The 19,709-nt window shown below is 48.3% G+C and overlaps 1 protein-coding gene across 1 annotated transcript in view; it reads left to right on the forward strand.

Moving 5' to 3' along the window:
• MAP3K15 (mitogen-activated protein kinase kinase kinase 15) overlaps positions 1–19,709 on the forward strand; it is a 90,108-nt gene that overhangs the window by 66,884 nt on the left and 3,515 nt on the right. Inside the window, exons 14-20 of the mRNA XM_077147036.1 lie at positions 9,146–9,303; positions 12,466–12,649; positions 13,523–13,700; positions 14,266–14,440; positions 15,257–15,442; positions 16,058–16,163; positions 17,069–17,282. Of these exons, the coding sequence (XP_077003151.1) occupies positions 9,146–9,303; positions 12,466–12,649; positions 13,523–13,700; positions 14,266–14,440; positions 15,257–15,442; positions 16,058–16,163; positions 17,069–17,282 (1,201 nt within the window). The remainder of the gene's footprint in view (positions 1–9,145; positions 9,304–12,465; positions 12,650–13,522; positions 13,701–14,265; positions 14,441–15,256; positions 15,443–16,057; positions 16,164–17,068; positions 17,283–19,709) is intronic.

The raw sequence follows: 19,709 nt of genomic DNA on the forward strand, positions 1-19,709 counted from the left end.
GTGAATAATGTCTCGGCTCTGAAAGACTTTTCCTCAATAAGAGGGTCATTGTATCTTGGCCACTGGATGCCTGCAGTGGAGACACATTCCTTATCTAAAGGGGTGTTTATGCAGCAAAAGTGGTCTGTCAGTTGTAATGCAAGGAAAGGAGGTACATACATCTCAAAAAGGGAAAATATTACTCCAAGGACTTCATCAAGATTTTCCAAAGAAAGAATGTATAGAAGTTTCATTCATTGTTCTGTAGATATGTATATATAGATACACACACATATGTATTACATACATATACATATCTACACACACATATGTATCACACACTCATGTATACATGTATATGCAAATACCTATATTTAATATATATGTTTGTATGACTGGCACTTTTTGTTTCCCTGAACATTTTATTGCCCTAGTTGACAATAACTTCTACCCTCCTCTTTGGAAGCCACCAGTTAGCTTTCCAATACATAGTAAGAGGGGCTCTAATATGACAAGGAGTTATTTCAAGACATAAAATCCACCAACAAGGGGTTCAGTGGTAGAATGCCTGCCTTCCATGCAGGAGACCTGGGTTTGGTTCCTGGACCATGCACCACCACCACCCCCCAAAAAAACCCTACAGTTTATCTCATAATTAGCATCCCCAAGAAGGAAAAAAAATCACAAAGAAGACACATGTATAATTCATCTTGTATATCACAGTTTCCCAAGTAATTGGCTTGGGGAGACATGGATTTTGAATTGCAAAATAATGCAAGGGGCTATTTGGGGGATAATAATGAAGGGGTCTCATTTTGATTAGGAAATTCAAATTCCTCTGCATATAATTACTTTTTGCAAAACAGAGCAGTTCTGTAAAGAATTCTCAGCTGGTTGGTACAGAACTCGGGTGGGTCATGAGAATGGGGTGGGGCTTTCCCTGTACAATCCCCGGAGGCTGTCAGGGCAGTGGCTGGAAGGAGAGCCAAAGGCTGTGGGCAACTTCCTGGCCTGGAATCCTCCCCTCCTGTGTTCCTCTGAAGGGTTTTCACTGTAGGGAAAAACCTGTTAGAGCAAAAGGGAGGGATTTACAGCCAGGAGCAGATACCCCTGCCTTTCTTTTTTGGGTGGGGGAGGACAGCTTTATCAAGGTGTAACTTATGTAGAAAATGCACCCATTTGAAGTGCACAGTTTCATGATTTTTAGTAAATTTACCAAGTTGTGCAGCCACCACAACAATCCAGTTTTTGAACATTTCTATCACCCCTGAACGATCTCTCGTGCCCATTTGCAGTCACTCCCAGGTCTCACCCCCAGCCCTGGCCCACCTGATGCAGTTTCTGCTTTTCTACATTTTGCCCATTTGGGCCATTTTATACAAATAGAATGATACAATGTTTTAGTTCACTAAAGCTGCTGAAATGCAGGTACCATAATATGGGTTGGCTTTTAACAATGGGATTTATTAGCTTGCAAGCTTACAGGTCTGAGGCCATGAAAAGGTTCAAATCAAGGCATCATCAGACGGTACCTGGATACCTCTGCCCCGTGGCAAGGCATATGGCATCTGCTGGTCTCTCCCTTCTCTTCCAGGTTTCATGCTTCCAGCTTCTGGCTTCAGTGGCTTCCCCTTAGCTTCCGTTTCTTTATTCTGTCTTCTGTGCCTTTTTTTCCCTGAATTTCATCCTTTTATAAAGGACTCCAGTAAGAGGATTAAGACCCACCCTGAATGAGGTGGGCCATATCTTAAGATCCTACTCATCAAAAGATCCTACTTACAACGGGTCTACAGGAGTGGAGTAACTTGAAGAACATACTCTTCTAAGGTCCTCCAAACCATCACATACAAAGGGTGGTCTTTTGCCTCTACCCTCTTTTGCTTAGTATAATGGTTTTGAGTTTGTCTGTCTTGTAGCATGTTTCAGTCGTTGGTTCCTTTTTGTTGCTGAGTAGAATCCAGTTCTATGAATGTACCACATTTTGCTCATCTATTTACCAGTTAATGGACATTTGGGTGATTTCTACTTTTTAGCTGTACTGCGTAATGCTGCTCTGAGCATTTGTGTACAAACCTTTGTGTGGAGATATGTTTTCATTCCTCTTGGGTAGATACCTGGGAGCGGAATTATGGCAGCCCCCTTGCTTTTAAGCACTAGGCTCATTGGGGACCCTGGGACAGGAACTGTTTTCTGGTTTATGACTGTGCCCATCCTTAGTTCAAATCCTGGCTCAACTACTTGATGGGTGTGGCCTTGAGCATGTTACTCAACCTCTCTGTGCCTCAGTTCCTTCATAAGTAAAATGGAGATACTCGGAGTACCTACCTCATAGGGTTTTAATGAGGATTAAATGAGTTGATTTTGATGAGGTGCTTAGGCCAATACCTGGCTCTGATTGCAAGGGCAGTCGAAGTGTTTGTTAATGAAACAAATCAAATAAATATAAGACTAATTTGTACTTAGAAATCACAGATTATTAGAGCTGGGAGGGGCCTTTGAGATGATGGCATTTATGTACATAACTAACATGCTGAACCTGTAGGATTCAAAGGGTGTAATCATAAAGCCATGTTATTTTAGTCTTTCGCTGCTCCTTTAAATCTTGCCAAGGGCAGTGGTCCCTTCCTATGACTTTTCCAGTCACTCTGAGATAACAGACAGAAAGTCTTAATGTCACCTTAACAAGCAAATAGAATTCCAATTCAGCAATTTAAAAGGGTTCAGGTGTGTTCACAACTGGACTGCAATCTACTTTACTGTAGCAGTGAAGCCGTCCAGATTTACTTGAGGGTGGTATTGTTCTCATCTTTAAAAAAAAAATCTATTATAATATTAGTATGCCCCATGTAAATTTTCATGTGCTGGCATGCTTACAAGTTAATAGTGTTATAGAATGCTCAGCTTTCAACATGATGAATTGTTTATGGTGGATTGTATTACATGCCATCTATTTGCAGAATATGGTGTTTAGCAAAACTACTGCTGAGCAACATAATAACATTTTTATACCAAATCAAAATAGAAAGGGGGGGAGGTTTCAGGCTAATGTTCTAACCAACACTCTAGGTATCCTTCAGTGGACCAACTCCTCTCCCATCTCCCTGCCAGGTTCAGCAGCAGGTGGAGACTCAGGGGTGGGTATCAGCTGCTTCTCCCCGCCTCATCTCATTCCCTACTCAGTAGCTCCTGGAAGGAGAGGGAAGGGGTGTGGAAAGTTGTTACTTGACTGGCACTGGTGTAAGCTGGCTTTGTGCTCTCTGGGCCTGGCTGTGGCTTACTGTTGGCTTTTCCCTCTTGGGTTCCTCTGACTATAACTCCCCTGGCACGGGCAGGAGCATGTCCTTTGATGGCTCCCTTCCCCCCCACCAGGTTGTACCCCCTGCACTGTACCCGCCCCCTCAGTCTCTTTCTACTGAGGGATCCAGGCCCTGGCAGACCACCTTTGGATGGGGTTCCTATTTTAAAGACCCTAAACCAATATTTCTACAATGGGTCCCATACCTGATAGCTGGGATTTGTGCATCTTTCACCCTGTCAGGAGGCAGCAGTGATATTCTGCCAGACTGTACGGTCCTCCCCTCTGCTTCTGTAAGTTGTTTCTGCCCCCTTGGGAACCTCCGTGCAGCTGGCCTGCGGGGGACACACGTACGCCGAGCGCTGAGTGGGCCCAGTGAGGATTCCCACCACAGGCTTTGGGTTAAGAGGAAGCGGTGCTCCGTTCCTGCAGGCCCAGCCCTTGGGCAGGGTGATTAGGACTGGGGCCATGTGCAACTGCATTTATTCAACTCTTTTCTGTGCATCATTGATGTTAAATTTTGGGAAATTTGACCTCGTATGATTTCTCAAGGGGCCTAGGACAGATGCTGCCAAGTGTAGCCACTTTACAAGTGTGTAGCCTGAGCTGATGTTGAGTTGCTTGATTTGCCATGGGCCCCACACCCTTCTAGGCACAGTTTTGCCCCAACCCCTCTGTGCCAGTTTGAAAGGATTATGTGCCCTAGAACAGCTATGCTTTAATCCTCATCCACCTTGTGGAGACAGCCCTTTCTTTTAATTGCTATTCAGCACTGCAGGTTGGAAGTGTGATTAGATTATGTCCGCAGAGCTGTGACTCACCCAATTGTGGGTTTTAACCTTTGATTAGAGGGAGATGTGACTCCACCCATTCCAGGTGGGTCTTGATTAGTTTACTGGTGTCCTTTAAAAGAGGAAACATTTTTGGAAAAAAGCTTGAGAGCCACGAGAGAACCCATGCAACCAGAAGGAAAATGCCCCCGGGAGAGCTTCATGAAACAAAAAGCCTGGAGAGAAAGCTAGCAGATGTCGTCATGTTCTCCATGTGCCCTTCCAGTTGAGAGAGAAACGCTAAACTTCATCAGCCTTCTTGAATCAAGTTATCTTTCCCTGGATGCCTTAGATTGGACATTTCTATAAGATTTGCTTTAATTGGGACATTTTCTCGGCCTTAGAATTGTAAGCTAGCAACTTAATAAATCTACTTTTTAAAAGCCATTCTGTTTCTGGTATATCGCATTCCAACAGCTTTCAAACCAGAACACCCTCTAACTTGAGAGAGGATAGACATCTAAGCCCACCTCTCTCGAAAAAGTCACATTCAAAACTGCCCCCCTCAGGCTCTACTGTCTTGATCAGGGTGGAAGGCCCCTGGGAAGGGGGCCCAAGAATTGTGTTCATTGTCCAAGAATCCCTTGGGAGCTTGTTGGTGGACCCCATCTCACCCCTTGTCTCAGTGTCTTGGCAACTTAGTCAAAATTTCTAATACATTTCCCTATGCCATCTTTTCCCTTTGCTGGAAATTTGGAAATACTGCTGGGTGATTATCCAGGTCACAAGGTGGCCAGATCTTGGTGCCTTTGGGTCTCCCAACCACCTCACTCCAAATGCTGCTTCACGGCACTGGTGGAGGGAACTGCAAGTCATTGCTGGCCAATCCGGTGACCACAGGTGTGTGGACATACCTTGGGGGAAATGCAGTTTAAGGAGACTATGAAGGCCTTGGGAGAGCGCAATTTAAGGCCAGCAAGTTCTCCCAGATGTGTGCATTTTTCAGCTGCCCTGCATGGCATGTTCACTCAGATTTCATGACACAATCCAGCCTGTGATATGGCTGATGGACACCAACAGCATGTCTACCGCCTGGGGACGTTTCCCTTGCTGATTTGAAACCATCTCATGGATCCATTTCTCTCTTTTGGCTTTTACTGGAAATGGATAGTTTCCCACTGAATAAATAAAATGGAGCTCCCAGTTTTCCGTTATTACTCTACAACCTCCAGGTACATGGAAATAAGTCACATTTTGGTTTGGGAAATCCTTGCATCAGGAAGCTATTCCTTCAGTGGCCAGTCTTCTTGGCACATTCCATAGAGCTGCAATATCATGGTGTGTAGCTCTGAACTTGGAGGGAGAAAACCTGGGTTCTAGCTCAGAATTTTCTGCTTCAGCAAATCCCTTAGCCTCTCTGAGCCTCAGTTTCCTCATGTAGAAAATGGGATAACAGTAGGGATTGCCTCTTCGGCCCAACCTCGTGGAGTTGTGAGAGTCAAATAGGCAGTGCTATAGGGAAATGCTTTGTAAGCCATCCAAGATGGCTACCAATGAGCCGCACTGCTTGGACTCCTCACCATTGTATAATCTCCTCCCATTGCATGTGGGCTGGACTTGGTGACTCGCTTCCACTGAGTAAAAGTGGTAACTTGGAGTATAGACCATAAAAGGTAGTGTGGCACCCCTCCTACCTGCTCTCTCTTGGGTCTCTTGCTCTTGGGGAAGCCCTCTCCTGAGTAGGCCTCTGGAGAATGCCATGCAGTGAGAAACTGAAGCCTACTACCAATAACAACATGAGGGATCCACCTTGGAAGAGGACCATCCAGCCCCATCAAGCCCTCAGATGACAGCAACCCCGCCAACATCCTGACTGCGGCCTCCCGAGGGACTCCGAGGCAGACCCACCCGGCTCCCCAGGCCCTGACCCATGCAGACCGTGTGCAGTCATAAATAACTGTTTGTCTTGTTAAGCTGCTGGGCGTAGGGGTAATTTATTATGCAGCGATAAATAACTAGCACCCATGTTATTGCTAATTCCCTGCCTCCAAGAAGGATGGTGTTCACCATTGATCCATATAAGGGAAATCTTCAAATTTAGCACAACGTAGACTAAACAAACAGGCTCCAGTTATGAGACAGTTGTGCTAAGGTGGGCAGTCATTTAGCCAAGTTTGACAAGCCATTGCAACTTGGTTTAGTGCTATTTTCCATTATTACCTAACTTTGTGATTTTATTTTCTTTTGGTGATTATATTAGTTGGGGTCCAGGCAGGAAAACAGAAATCACCCCACTTGTTTTTTACAGGAAGAATGTGATAGAAAGAACTGTTTGTTGGGTATGGAAAACTGAAAAGGCAAAAAGGGGCCACTGAGGTCCTGGGAAGCAGCCACACACCTAGGGCTGAGAAGCAAAGCAGGGACAGCAGGATTCAAACCTTTGATGAGGGGCTGCTAGAGGGCTGGAGCACGTACTTCTGAGTGGGGGCACATGAGGCTGGTTCTGGGGGTATGGGGAGACAGAAAGCCTTGAGATTGGAACCAAATGCTGCTACTGGAACCAGGTACACAGTGAAGCTCGCCTACAGGGACAGTGAGCAGACAGGGAGGAGCACCTCCCTCCTTCCCTCCTCCCTCCTCCCTCCTCCCTCCCTCACACGCCACCTAGGGGCAGACCCTAATAGGGCAACAGGCAAAGCAAAAATGTGGTTTGTAGAGTCCAACCAGCCAAGTGTCATATCTTTCCTTAATGAATTACAGATTAGTTAGGAGGAACATTCCCTGCCAAGACCTCTCCCTCTGTTATTCTCAGAAGCAAGGGTCTGCTGGGGACATTGTATCATCAAAGGTTCCTTTCCTGAGGCTCCAGGATTTCCCAACCATGCCACAAGTGCTGTGAACCGCCATCTTGCCCAACCCTGCAACCGACTGGACACTTCCCCACCAGGTTTTCAGCTCCGGAGGCCAAAGCCATCGTTTCTGCCCCACTGAGCTCACAAAGACAACCTCATTTACGTTCACATTTATATTTAACTTTAATTTTAATGAAATAAAATTAAAGACTATAATTTTCATTCTCACTAGCTACAATTTCAAGGGCCCAGCAGCCGTATGTGGCTAGTGGCTACCATATTGGATTGCACAGAATGAAATGTTTCCATCACTGTGGGCAGTTCTGTTGGTCACAGCCAACCTAGAGTCTTTGAAATGCTAATACAACATTGGACCTTGAAGAGGAGGATGGAATGAGTCGCTTCTCCAAATGTTTTTGGCCAGTGAGCCCTTTTTTTTATTGTTTGGGACTCAGGAACCCTACTTTGGTTGTGTGATCTTGACACAAGCCCTTGAATTTCTCTGGGCATCAGTGTCCTCTCTTCATGCTGTGGCCAAGGTCATTCTCTGAGTTTCTGCTCCTATTCTAAACCTCTTTGCCAGCACGTAGCGTCTGCTGATGCTGTTACCACATCACCCTGTTCCTTGGGCCTAGTTTCAAGGAAAACCAAAAATTTTACACCCAGAGCCCCGATTGACCTCCCTGCCACCTGTCTCTCCCCTCAATAGTCCCTTCTCTCTGCTGCTATATCTGATCCCCATCTTCCCTGTGACAGTTGGTGGCTCCTCACGACCCACAGGAGAAAGTTCCAACCCTACCGGAACCTTCAGAATACACAACTTGCCATTTGGGCTGCAGCCTTGGCCACTGCCTCCTTCACTTCTTCCCACTCCCTGCCTTGTGTCAGGCATTGCTCATTCCCTGAACTTGCTAGACACTTCAACCCCCATGCCCTTGCTCAGGCTGTTCCCCTTGCCTGGAAGTCCTCCCATTGTTTGCCTACCCCCTTCAGCCTTGGCAGCAGGAGCATTGTTCACCGAGGGCCCCGACTGCCATCGCTTGGGATCTACCACCATGTTTGTGCTAAAGTCACACTTTACCCAATGACTAAATGTGGCAGGGATACTAGAACCAATGCGAGAGTCCTCCAGTGGGCAACTTTTGGTCAGGGACTCCCCAGTGGCCCGGCTGAAGCTTTCTCAGAGCTGTTCTGCCCTCTGAGACTCTTCCTACCCAATTCTTCCTTCCCACTCTGCTTTCAGAGCTGCAGCGCAACCTGAAGGCTCTCCATGCCTGCCTTCAGCTCCCTCCGTCTGTATCCTTTATAGGCCTTCTCCCCAGTAAATGGCTTATATATCTAATCCCATCTTGGCACTTACCTCTTAGAGGACCCAAATCAACACAGCCCCCTTTAGTGTAGGTTTCCCTGCCTCGAACCAGGCAGAATCAAGCACTTTTCCATCTGTGTCCCCATAACCCTCTCTTAAAGCCCTTGTCACCTTTTAGCATCACTCCTGCCACTGCCATCTTCCTCCTCCTTATCATTATCATCATGTCTGTGTCCTCCAGTAGGCAGCTCTTTTTTGTTTAATTATTTTTTTATTGTATAATATATATATAAAGCAAAGAAAAAGGCAATAGGTTTCAAAGCACTCTTCATAAAGTGGTTACAGGACAGATCCTAGAGTTTGCCATGGGCTACCATACGATCCTCTCAGATTTTTCCTTCTAGCTGCTCCACAATATAGGCAGCTAGAGGGCTTAAATACTTTATCATCACAATCGACTTTTTTTTCCCTCCTTTTTTGTGAACAATAACATATATGCAAAAAAAAAAAAAAGCTCTAAATTCCAAAGCACAGCGCCACGATTAGTTGTAGAACATATTTCAGACTTTGACATGGGTTGCAATTTCACAATTTTAGGTTTTTACTTCTGGCTGCTCTAGAATAACCAGTAGGCAGCTCTGTGAAGCCAGGTACTAAGTTTCTCACAGCCAGGCTGCCGTGTATCTGGTGTGCACTGATACGTGCTTGTTAAATTGAGTAACATCCTTGAGAGGCTGAACAGTCTCTCCCCATGTGACCGGCATGAAAAGGAGGCGCCTTGCATGTCTCTGCTCAAAGAAAAAAGGCACAACCACTCTGTTGATGTGCGGGCTCCAGCCATCCTTTACGAGGAAATTAGCGCTGACATGCTTGTTTACTAACGGTCCGCTTAGTTTGTAAACAGTGAGTTGCCCATGAACTTTGTTTTTTCCCCTAATAGGCACTCTGCAGTACATGGCGCCTGAGATCATCGATCAGGGGCCTCGCGGGTACGGCGCCCCAGCCGACGTCTGGTCCCTGGGCTGCACCATCATCGAGATGGCAGCCGGCAGGCCTCCCTTCCCCGAGCTCGGCGAACCGCAGGCAGCCATGTTCAAAGTAAGACCTGTTTGGTGCTTTTGGTTGCTGGGTAAGGTGCCAAGTTCATGTGGAGTCTGTGTCTTTGGAGGATAGGTTTCTGACTGGGTTTTGGAGAGAAGGGACTTTGGGTATCAGATAATCTGTCCTTCGTCTTTCTAAAATTTCTCCCAAAGCGAACTGGAAAGATAGTCCATGTGTGGGAACCAACATAATTCTGACTGACCAGTAGGGGTGCGGGTTTACAGATGGGTGTGCTGAGACCTTGGGGAGGGCCATGCTGGCTTATGGCCCCAGGGGAAGCGGATGTCAGCACAGCCTGCATGTCCAAGTTCAGACCTGTGGCTTCTGATTCCATAAATGCTTGGAAAAGTTTGAGTGGCTCTAGCCCTAATAGCTCATTACCAGTCTGACCTATGGAGCATTTTGGCTCTTCCCCCCACCCCAGCCCCCAATGCTAAGAAGTAAGAGAGTAGGATTACAGAAGGTCAGATAGCTATTGCTTATGGATAATGATGTCACAGTGCATTGAAGTAACTTGATAAAACGTGAATTCCAGAAGACATCCTTCATGGCTTCCCTGCCAATATGGCAGCCTCTCTCAACCCATTCCTGCCACCTAGCCTCACTGCCTCCATCTTTGCCAGTCCCTCCAGCTTGGCCTCTCAGGCAGGAAGAATTTAAAGGCATGAGTACAGGTTTCTACTGGATGAAGCGAGTTCAGGGCATCCATCCCACTCTCAGTTCTGGGTGCTGTGGAGCACCCTTGTTGCCCTCCTCTGGGGGACATGAGTGCCTGTAGATGGTGCTCAGAGCATCCTGCCCTCCATGGCTCAGGCAGCTCCAAAGCCCAAACCTCTAGTCAGCAAGCATCTCCTGGCACCTGCAATCCCAACATTGCCCCGGACACTAGGGCACTTAGATGTCTACCCACAATGGACCCATTTGGGGCCACTGAAGATCTTACCTGCAGCTTCAGTCACCAGCCTTGGAACAAACAGCAGCTGAGCAGAGAAACACATTGGGGCCCGCCTAACAGCCATGGCTTGCAGCTTTCCGATCTGCTGCAGACTTCCCATGTAAATCAGACAACCCCATCTGAAGGCTGTGACTCTCTCAGTTACCCTACTACTTCTTCCTTCCTCCTGTTTCTGGTTAGCTAATTAGCTATACAAATTTTCTGAAAATATATTCAGTTTCTTGGATGGCATAGAGAGTATAGTTTTTATTGCACACGAGAAAGTTATTGGTAAATAATGGGTTTTGTGGTTTCTTAAGAAATTATTTCTGGGATCTCTAATTCTTCAGAAGAATTTCTAGAAACTTCTGGGCAGCCTCTCAAACCAAGGGTACTACCCCACCAGGGGACCTTTTGAGTAACCGCAAGCACCCTTAAAAGTGATGCATGTGCAAGGTGGCCTGGGGCTGCCCATATTTGCTCTCTTCTGAGAGCCAAGGGAGAGGCCGCTCCTTTCTTTTGGGATCTTGTCCTGAACTTTTGTCTCTGACCACCCCTCCCTCTGCCAGGGCCAAGGGCACTGGCTACTTCTCTCCCCACCCCTCAGGTGAGGGATGCCACCTGCAATGTTCCTTGCATTTCACATCTGAGTGGTTGGATTCCATCCAGCATTTAGCATTCTCAAAATCCCAAACCCTTGAGCTTCTCCTGAGTTAGAAATGGAAAGTGTGTCCCTGGATGAGGGACTTAGGGATCTGAAGTCTGGAGAGACTTAGTGATCAGAAATCTTAAGGGACTGCAGTTTGCTCTCTGCTTCTCCCAGGTCTTGCTCACTGGGACAAAGGGAACTGCAAGGAGCTGGGCACGGAGTGGACCTGGAGGGCAGGATGGCTTCCCTCCCTGGATTGTTGGTTGGGCTTGGTAAAGAAAAGAAGATGGCCACAAACTTCAAGAGGCTACCACCTAAAAACAGGAGCGCCACCCCTGATTATGGGGCTGCTTATACAGGAGTGCCACCCCTGATTATGGGGCTGCTTATACAGGAGTGCCACCCCTGATTATGGGGCTGCTTATACAGGAGCGCCACCCCTGATTATGGGGCTGCTTATACAGGAGTGCCACCCCTGATTATGGGGCTGCTTATGCAGGAGGAGGTTATGCCAGATGAACGAGCAGGACTTGTCAAGAAGCATCCCCATGTCACAGTGAGATGGGACAGCTTAGGCCCAACACTTGTTCCCCTCTGGGTTAGAGGAACAGAGCCTTTAGCAGACACTGATTAGCTGGCTGGAAAAGTAGGAGCTGAAATATAAATTCTAGCAGGACCCCTAACAGGAAAGGGCAGTGCCCCTCCCTCAGTCAGTTTGACCCCACGGGGATGAAGGGAGGTGGCTTTGGCTTTGGATGACTTGGATGATGAGTCACCTGTGTCTGAGTTACCAGCCTCAGGGTTTTCTCCGCATATGGTTTGGAGCAGGAGGTTGGGAATTTAGGCTGTGATGGCAAGAGATTGAGAGGGGTGTGGGGTGTCTTTTGGGGACACTGTGAAGCAAGAACAGATAACAGATGCCTTTGAATGACCCTCAGAGCACCCTGCTCCGGTCTGTGATCTAAGCCCCGCCTTGGCCACCTGCTGCATAACAAAAAACCCCCCAAAATGTAGTGGCCTAAAACAATGCTTTCTGAATTCCTCACAATTCTCTCGGTTGGCTGGTTCCGCTACTGGTCCTGCCTGGGTTCTCTCGGGTTGACGCATCCAGCTGGTGGCGTGGCTGGTGACGTCTGAGATGGTCTCTCCCACATGGCTGAGGGTGCAGCTGGGGTGACCCCTCCACATGGCCTTTCCTCCTGGGCTTCCTCATTGCCTGGTGGGCTCTGGGTTCTGGGAGGAGCAGAGCAGAAGCCACCAGGCCGCTACAAGGCCCCTGCAGGCCCAGGCTCCGAGAGGCACACCCTGTCACTTCCACACCTCCTGTTGGGTCAAAGTAAAGCCACAAGAGGTCAGCCCAGCTCCGAGGAGTGCACAGGCACTGTCCGCCTCTGACGGGGGTGGGGGGGAGCGTCGGAGCAGCCCCCGCGAAGGCCGGTGTTCACAGGGCCACGAGCATGGTCTCTTGCCAGCCCCCCAGGATGGCGGGGGTAGGAGCTGCGCCTTGAAAAGCAGCACCTGGGGATCTGCCCGAGGCCCCGGTGCCGCAGATCCGACCCCTCTCCCTTCCATGCAGGTGGGGATGTTTAAGATCCACCCTGAGATTCCAGAAGCCCTTTCCACTGACGCCAGAGCCTTCATTTTGAGCTGCTTTGAACCTGACCCCCGCAAACGCGTCACAGCCGCAGACCTGCTCAGGGCGGGTTTCTTAAGGCAGGTGAACAAGGGCAAGAAGAGCCGAATTGCTTTCAAGCCCTCAGGTGAGGACAGCTGGGGTCTCACCCAGGCCAGATGACTGCCTTGGGTCCATCCAGAGCCCACCCCGCCTCCATTTTTGTGAAGAGTGACAGGGATTCATGGAGCAGGTTTTGGGGCTGTTAAAACCCAAGCGCTGGGTGCACGGGTGGCTCAGTGGTAGAACGCGCGCCTTCCATGCAGGAGACCCGGGTTTGAGCCCCGGACCATGCACCCCCTGCCCCCCCCCCAAAAAAGGAAACAACCCAAGCGATGAATGTCCCTCTGGTGTTCCAATAGGGGTCTGTGATGCCACCGCCCAACCCCCACTCCACCCCGTTACAGCCTTCCATTCGAGACTGTGACAAGGAGGGACACAGAGGCATCCAGCCCAGGGTTTTGTGCTTCTCCACGCTGGAGCCTGGTGCTCCGTGGTCAGGGCCTGGCCTCTGGTCCTGTGCTGCCCCTGACCTTGAAGAAGGGCTTTGTTGGGAGTTTTCGGGGACCCTGCCTAGAGCCGCTGCCTTGCAGGCAGCACAGCCAGGCAGCCCCTTCTGGGGTGCCAAGTCCTAAGTGGCAGTGACATAAGAGTGACTCCTGCAAAGGAGCTGTTGGTTCTTTTTCTCCCTGGAGGTGGATGGGCTCAGCATCTTGCTCCGCACGGTGCGGCTCTGGGACTGGCTGCATCAGCACCCCAGCGGGCCTGCCGGAAATGCAGAGGCTCGGGCCCATCCCAGACCCGCTGAAGCAGAAGCCCCCTTGTAACAGGATCCCCAAGTGGTGGGTCCCACAGCCCTTCTGGAGCGGCACAGGCTTAGTGAGCCCCTGGGTGGGCCTGGGGTGCCCCCTCCCCCCCCCGGCTCAGGCTCCGCCCTCCCTCCCGCTCTGATCCCGCACAGAAGGTGCCCGGGGCACCACTCTGGCCCTGTCTGCGCCCGGGGAGCCCGTGGGCAGCAGCAGCAGCGAGCACGGCTCCGTGTCCCCCGACTCAGATGCCCACCCTGACATGTTCTTCAACAAGGCCCTGGTGCTGCCCCCCCAGGAGCCACCCAAGCACCCCCTCAGTCACTTGCTCAGGTATGGCCGTCCCCTTGCCTGGGGATCTGCAAGAACTACTCGTGTTCCCCAGGGGAGGGAAATACCTGTAGGGTGAAAACCAGATTGGCAGTGAAGAGCTTTTGCTTCCTTTCTGTCCTGTCAGTAAGGCAGCCAGGTGGCCACAAAAGGCAAGCAAGGAGGGAGGTTTGTTAACTTCCTACCTCTCCCCTCCACCGCTCCGTTCTCCTCTTCCCCCTCCCCCTCCTCCCTTCCCCCCTTTCCCCTCCTTTTCCCTTCTTCCCCTCTACATTCTTCCCCCCACCTTATCCTCTCCCCTTTCCCCTCCCTCCATCCCTAGGTACTCTTCCCCTCCTTTTCCCAGCAGTAGTGCTGAGGGAGGATAGAAAAAAAAATCCCTCTGCATTTCTTTTCCGATCCACTCTTCCCCAACCCCCCCCCCCCCCGCCCCCCAATCTCTGAAATTTCCATCTTCTGCAGGGTGGGGACTGCTGATTATTTCTGGTATCAGCCCGGGTCATGCTGCCCTAGTGTGGCGCACTTCCTGGAGAAGGCACGTGGGGTCTGACCCCTGGTTCTCCCGCAGTGTTACAGATGAGAACGCGGTCTCAGAAGACCGGAGCATGGCCTCTTCCCAGGAAGACAGGGACCCAGGCCTCTTCCTGTTGCGCAAGGACAGCGAGCGCCGCGCCATCCTGTACAAAATCCTGTGGGAGGAGCAGAACCAGGTGGCTTCCAACCTGCAGGAGTGCGTGGCCCAGGTACGAGCTTGAGGGTGGTACCTGCTAATCCCACCCCCTCTGCTGGGACAGGGTCTGGGAACCAGTCCGAGGAAGAACCAAGAGGCCTATTACCCTGGAACATTTGAATAGTACAGTAATCACCCTAAGTATTTCCCAATTCTTTCCCCTCCAACAAAACAAAAGAATACAAAGGTGTGTGTGTGTGTGTGTGTGTGTGTGTGTGTGTGTGGAAACTTTGCTGAAATATCAATTTGCAAAACATTGAGGTCAAGCCATCGGTAGGGCAATGCTGCCCTCTGGTGGGCAAGCAAGCCAGCTGTGCCCAAAGGCCAGAGTAGAGGGCAGGACCTCCAGCCTTCTCTCCTGTAGTAACCATAGTAACTGTTGTACCCCACCCCCACCCCCCTCAGCATGGGAGGACCCCAGAGCCGCTGCTAGGTACTGGGAGAAGAACCACTTTGGGAGAAAAGGTTGTGGATGGGATTATTCAATTCAATTTAACAAGGAAACTGTAGTGGCAAACTGGGCCCTCTTCCTTATTTTGGAACGGGAAAGGTCCTTTTATGAGGAGGCCCCGCCTACTGTGGAGACATGAATTGTCATGAACTGTGCTTTCTGACAAGGCCCAGATAACCCCATGACAGGAAAGATATGGAGGAATTCCAGGAACAAACAGATTCCTTCTCCCCTGGGAATCCCCCAATTCCATTATCAGATGGATAATCCTCATTCTGCTTTCCCTCAATATTACCTGAATTTTTCCTCCCTCCTTGACTTGATGAAAGTAAAGTTTCCTCCCTCCCCGTCCCCGTCCCCGTCCCCTCCCTCTGTCAGAGTTCAGAAGAGTTGCGGCTCTCATTTGGCCACATCAAGCAAATAATTGGGATCCTGAGGGACTTCATCCGCTCCCCGGAGCACAGGATGATGGCATCTATGATCTCAAAGCTTAAGGTGGACCTGGACTTTGACAGCTCATCCATCAATCAGATTCACCTGGTGCTGTTTGGATTTCAGGACGCTGTAAGTGCTTGGTCTGACCTGAGAGAGCAAGCCAGGAGGCTGGGAGTCCTTAGCCAAGACCATGGAGTTCAGTTACCATCTTCTCCCATAGGCCCCATCTCTTCTCACCTGTTTACCCTGAATCCCGAATTTCTGCAGCACTCTCTAAACAGAGTATGCAAATTCACAATATAGCACCCGGGTGAACCAGCTGGTTTGCATTTGGATATGAAGAGCTTGAGTATAAGATGTGAGAACATGTGCCAGCAGAGTGGGTGTGGGGTTTATAGCTTATGGGACTGCCCAAACAGATGTGAGGGCCTCCAGGCCAGAGACCATGTCGTACTCATCTTTGTGACCCAAGCACCTATTTCACAGGTGCTCAGTAAATGCTTGTTGAGTAAACAAACGAAGCACCCCATGAAGTTGACCAGATTCATGTACCCAACCCCCAGGCCACAGCAGGACTTCTGGTCGGCCTAGAGGAAGACTCAGCCCACAAGAAACAAACCAGTTAGAAATCCAGGGTGGCGTGACTAATGCTTTACCTTAGACCAAGTAGAAGCAAATTAGAGTCAGTAAGAACTCATGTTTCTTAAAAGTCTGATATGAAACATGGATTTTTGTAATTTTTAGATAAATAAAATTTTGAGGAACCACTTAATTAGGCCCCACTGGATGTTCGCAATGGACAACATCATCTGCCGGGCGGTGCAGGCTGCTGTCACCATTCTCATCCCAGGTAAGCGCCCTCTTGGTGGTTAAGGTCGGCTTCAGACTATGGAAAAGATAAGAAATGGCCTCTGCACTCACGGTTATTGCTGTCTCTACCATCTTAGCCATACGCTTCCCTGCAATTTAGTGAATGCCATCAGAGGCCCCATGAGGGGCTAAGATTCTGGGACTCTAAGAGTCTCATGACTGTATTTATGTGCTCTTTTGGCTTAACCAAAGTGACTGGGTGTAAACGAAACTCATACGATCTAAAAAAGGGAGAGTTGAGCCTGGGAGCAGGGATCCTAGGATTTAGGATCCACTTCAGTGTGTACTCGGAGTTCTTCCTGGTTGGCTCCTCTTATACTTTTTAGCCTGTTTTTTGAAATGTTACAACGTAATACCTTTGATGGCAACTTCCTCCCATGAAGTGGGGCTTTGAAACAATTTTGTTGGCCTTGCTCCTTCTATTTATTTCATCTGTCACTGGCCATCTTTTGAGTGTACTCTGCAACCTAGGTTCGAACTTCAGGAGGGACTTGTTAAACCTTGATACTTAGTAACTTCACCCATTCCAAGGAGGCAGGTTTCTGTAGTCAAAGATGAAGGGTTTACTTCTGCCTGCCATTCCAGAGACCCGGGGTCGATTCCTGGTGCCTGCCCATGCAAAAACAAAGGGCTTGTTGGAAACTTGGTGGGTACTTCTTAAAGGTTGTCTTCAGCTAGCTAATTTAATATCTTTAAGCCTCAGTTCCTTTGTCTGTAAAAGTGGGGGGCGGGGGGGAAGAGGGAGGTATTTTTACACTGCAAAGAACTGGGTGAAATTGTCTCCTTCCCATTCGTAAAGGCAGCAGTACCCTGGTGGAGCATTGTCCTGGCCAATTTGAAATGCTCTGACTAACCATGGTCAGTTCTTCTTCCATAATTTCACAGAGCTCCGGGCACACTTTGAGCCTGCCTCTGAGATGGAAGGGGTGGATAAGGATGCTGTGGAAGAAGACTGTCCCTCCACCGACTTGCATGGAAGTGAGGCACAAGCCACGTACAAGGGGAGCAGACCCAGTTCCGCAGTGGTTCTACAGACCCCACTCCACCAGCAGCAGCACCTGAACCTCCAGCTGGGCAAGCTCAGGCAGGAGACCAACAGGTGAGGACCCTTCATGCTCTCCAGCAGGAGTGGGAGAATGCCTGGAAGCCTCCAGGTAATTGGCATGATTGTTGAATGGACAGTGCCTCACCCAGGTCTCAGGAATGCCTTATAAAGCAGATATTTGGCGTAAAACATTTTAACTGTCTCTGAACCTGGCAAGGGGGTATTCTTGGCTTAAACTGGGATTAGAACAACCTATCATTTTTTTTCTTAAAATATTAGTAATCACATAGAAACTAGCTGTACACTAAAGCAGCAGGATCTCTGAGTTCTTTTTCTGTCTCTTCACCAAGATGGGACCCAGCAGTGTACATTTGTAGCCTGTCCCGGGAGAAGTAGCAGTCAGGGTGTCAGCATTTTGTTAATGGATATATACCTCATAATTCTACCCCCTGGGGAGTTTCCCCAGTCACCTCTGAATCTCTTGGAATTTTTCATTATCACTAAGCAAGAACTGGTGGACTGCCTTCCCAACCAGGAGACCCTGGCACTGCAGCAGTGTTCCCCCAAGAGTGCTTCTCCGTTATGCTCACTTCTGGCACATAGTAGGTATTCAATAAATATCTGAAACATTTTTTTATTCATTTGCTCTAGGAAAATCATATTATCAATGGGCTTTTAAAAAATGAAATACATAACCATAACAAGCCAGTTGGAACTTGCTCAAAATGTTGGTTTGTTGCCCTGTGGTCACTGGTCAGATTAATAAGTATATAACAGGAGTAAATAAGGTGCCAGTTACCCACATTTTGGATGAAAAATTTTATACATTCCCAGGAATTTCTGAAGTTGAATTTTAGGCAGATGTAATAATTTTTCACATTTTTTTGAATACCAAAAAATACCAATGGAAACATTCATAACTTTTGATCATTCTGTTCTACATATATAATCAGTAATTCACAATGTCATCACACAGTTGGATATTCATCATCATGATCATTTCTTGGAACATTCGCTTCTATTCAGAAAAAGAAATAAAAAGAAAACAGAAAAAAATTCATACATACCATACCCCCCTCCTCACTGATCACCAGCATTTCACTCTAAATGTATTTTAACATTTGTTCCCCCTATTATTCATCTTTATTCCATATGTTTTACTCGTCTGTTGATAAGGTGGATAAAAGGAGCATCAGACACGAGGTTTTCACAATCACACAGTCACACTGTGAAAGCTTTATCATTATACAATCACCTTCAAGAAACATGGCTACTGGAACACTGCTCCACATTTTCAGGCAGTTCCCTCCAGCCTCTCCACATATCTATTTAATGTGTAAGGATAACCTCCAGATAACCTCTCAACTCTGGAATCTCTCAGCCACTGACACTTTGTCTCATTTCACGCTTCCCCTTTTGGTCAAGGTTTTCTCAATCCCCTGATGCTGAGTCTCAGCTCATTCCAGGATTTCTGTCCCACATTGCCAGGAAGGTCCACACCCCTGGGAGTCATGTCCCATGTAAGACAGGGGGAGGGCGGTGAGTTTGCTTGTTGGAGAGAGAGGCCACATCTGAGCAACAGAAGAGGTTCTCTTGGGGGTGACTCTTAGGCCTAATTTTAAGTAGGCTTGACCTATCCTTTGTGGGGTTAAGTTTCATATGAACAAACTCTGAGATTGGGGGCTTAGCCTATAGCTTTGATTGTCCGCACTGCTTGTGAGAATATCAAGAATGCAACTTGGGGAAGTTGAATTTCCCCCCTTTCTCATCATTCCCCTAAGGGGACTTATTTTTCACATTTTTTTAATGAAATGGTAGTTGTGGCAAAATTTGTTCCAGATATAGTAATACTTTAAAATTGTTTTCTAATGAGGTTTATGGTCACCAAATTCATAAAATGCTATATATAGATTCAAAGGTTATTCTTCTCCACTGTTGAGTCATTCTATCTTACAGTCACAGAATTAGTTTGGTTAAACATTAGCCAGCCCCTTAATGCACACTGCTAGCTAATCAACATGCAGTGCTTTGTCAGTCCTTGTGGTCTGGAGATACCTTAACTCTGGCCATTGGGTAAAACGGTGTAGACTGGATAACTGTCCTTGTCCGAGACAGCACAGGGAGGCAGCCCTTGTGCAGATGAACTCGAGGGTGGGTATGCGTACATGTGTGTGTGTGGAGTGAGTTTAGTTCTAAGCCAGCTCTCTGGTCCAGAGAGGCTTCACAATCTATTTGGTGGCCAGAACTGACTCCTTCACTAGTGCAAAAAGGAGGACTTCTTGAGAGATAATGACAAAGGAAGGCAGGGGCAGGGAATAAGGGTAGTGAGCACTCCTTACCTGTTGACTCCAGTATGTCCTGTCTGCTATCCCCCAGGAAAAGGAGTATTCTGTTCTTCCCACCCCATTTTGCCACCAAATTACCCAGCAGGGGCTGTGTTATCACATTTGCTACGTTGTTTGCCAATATTGTTTTTGTAGA

The sequence above is a fragment of the Tamandua tetradactyla genome, chromosome X, assembly GCF_023851605.1.
Source record: "Tamandua tetradactyla isolate mTamTet1 chromosome X, mTamTet1.pri, whole genome shotgun sequence".
Taxonomy (NCBI): domain Eukaryota; kingdom Metazoa; phylum Chordata; class Mammalia; order Pilosa; family Myrmecophagidae; genus Tamandua; species Tamandua tetradactyla.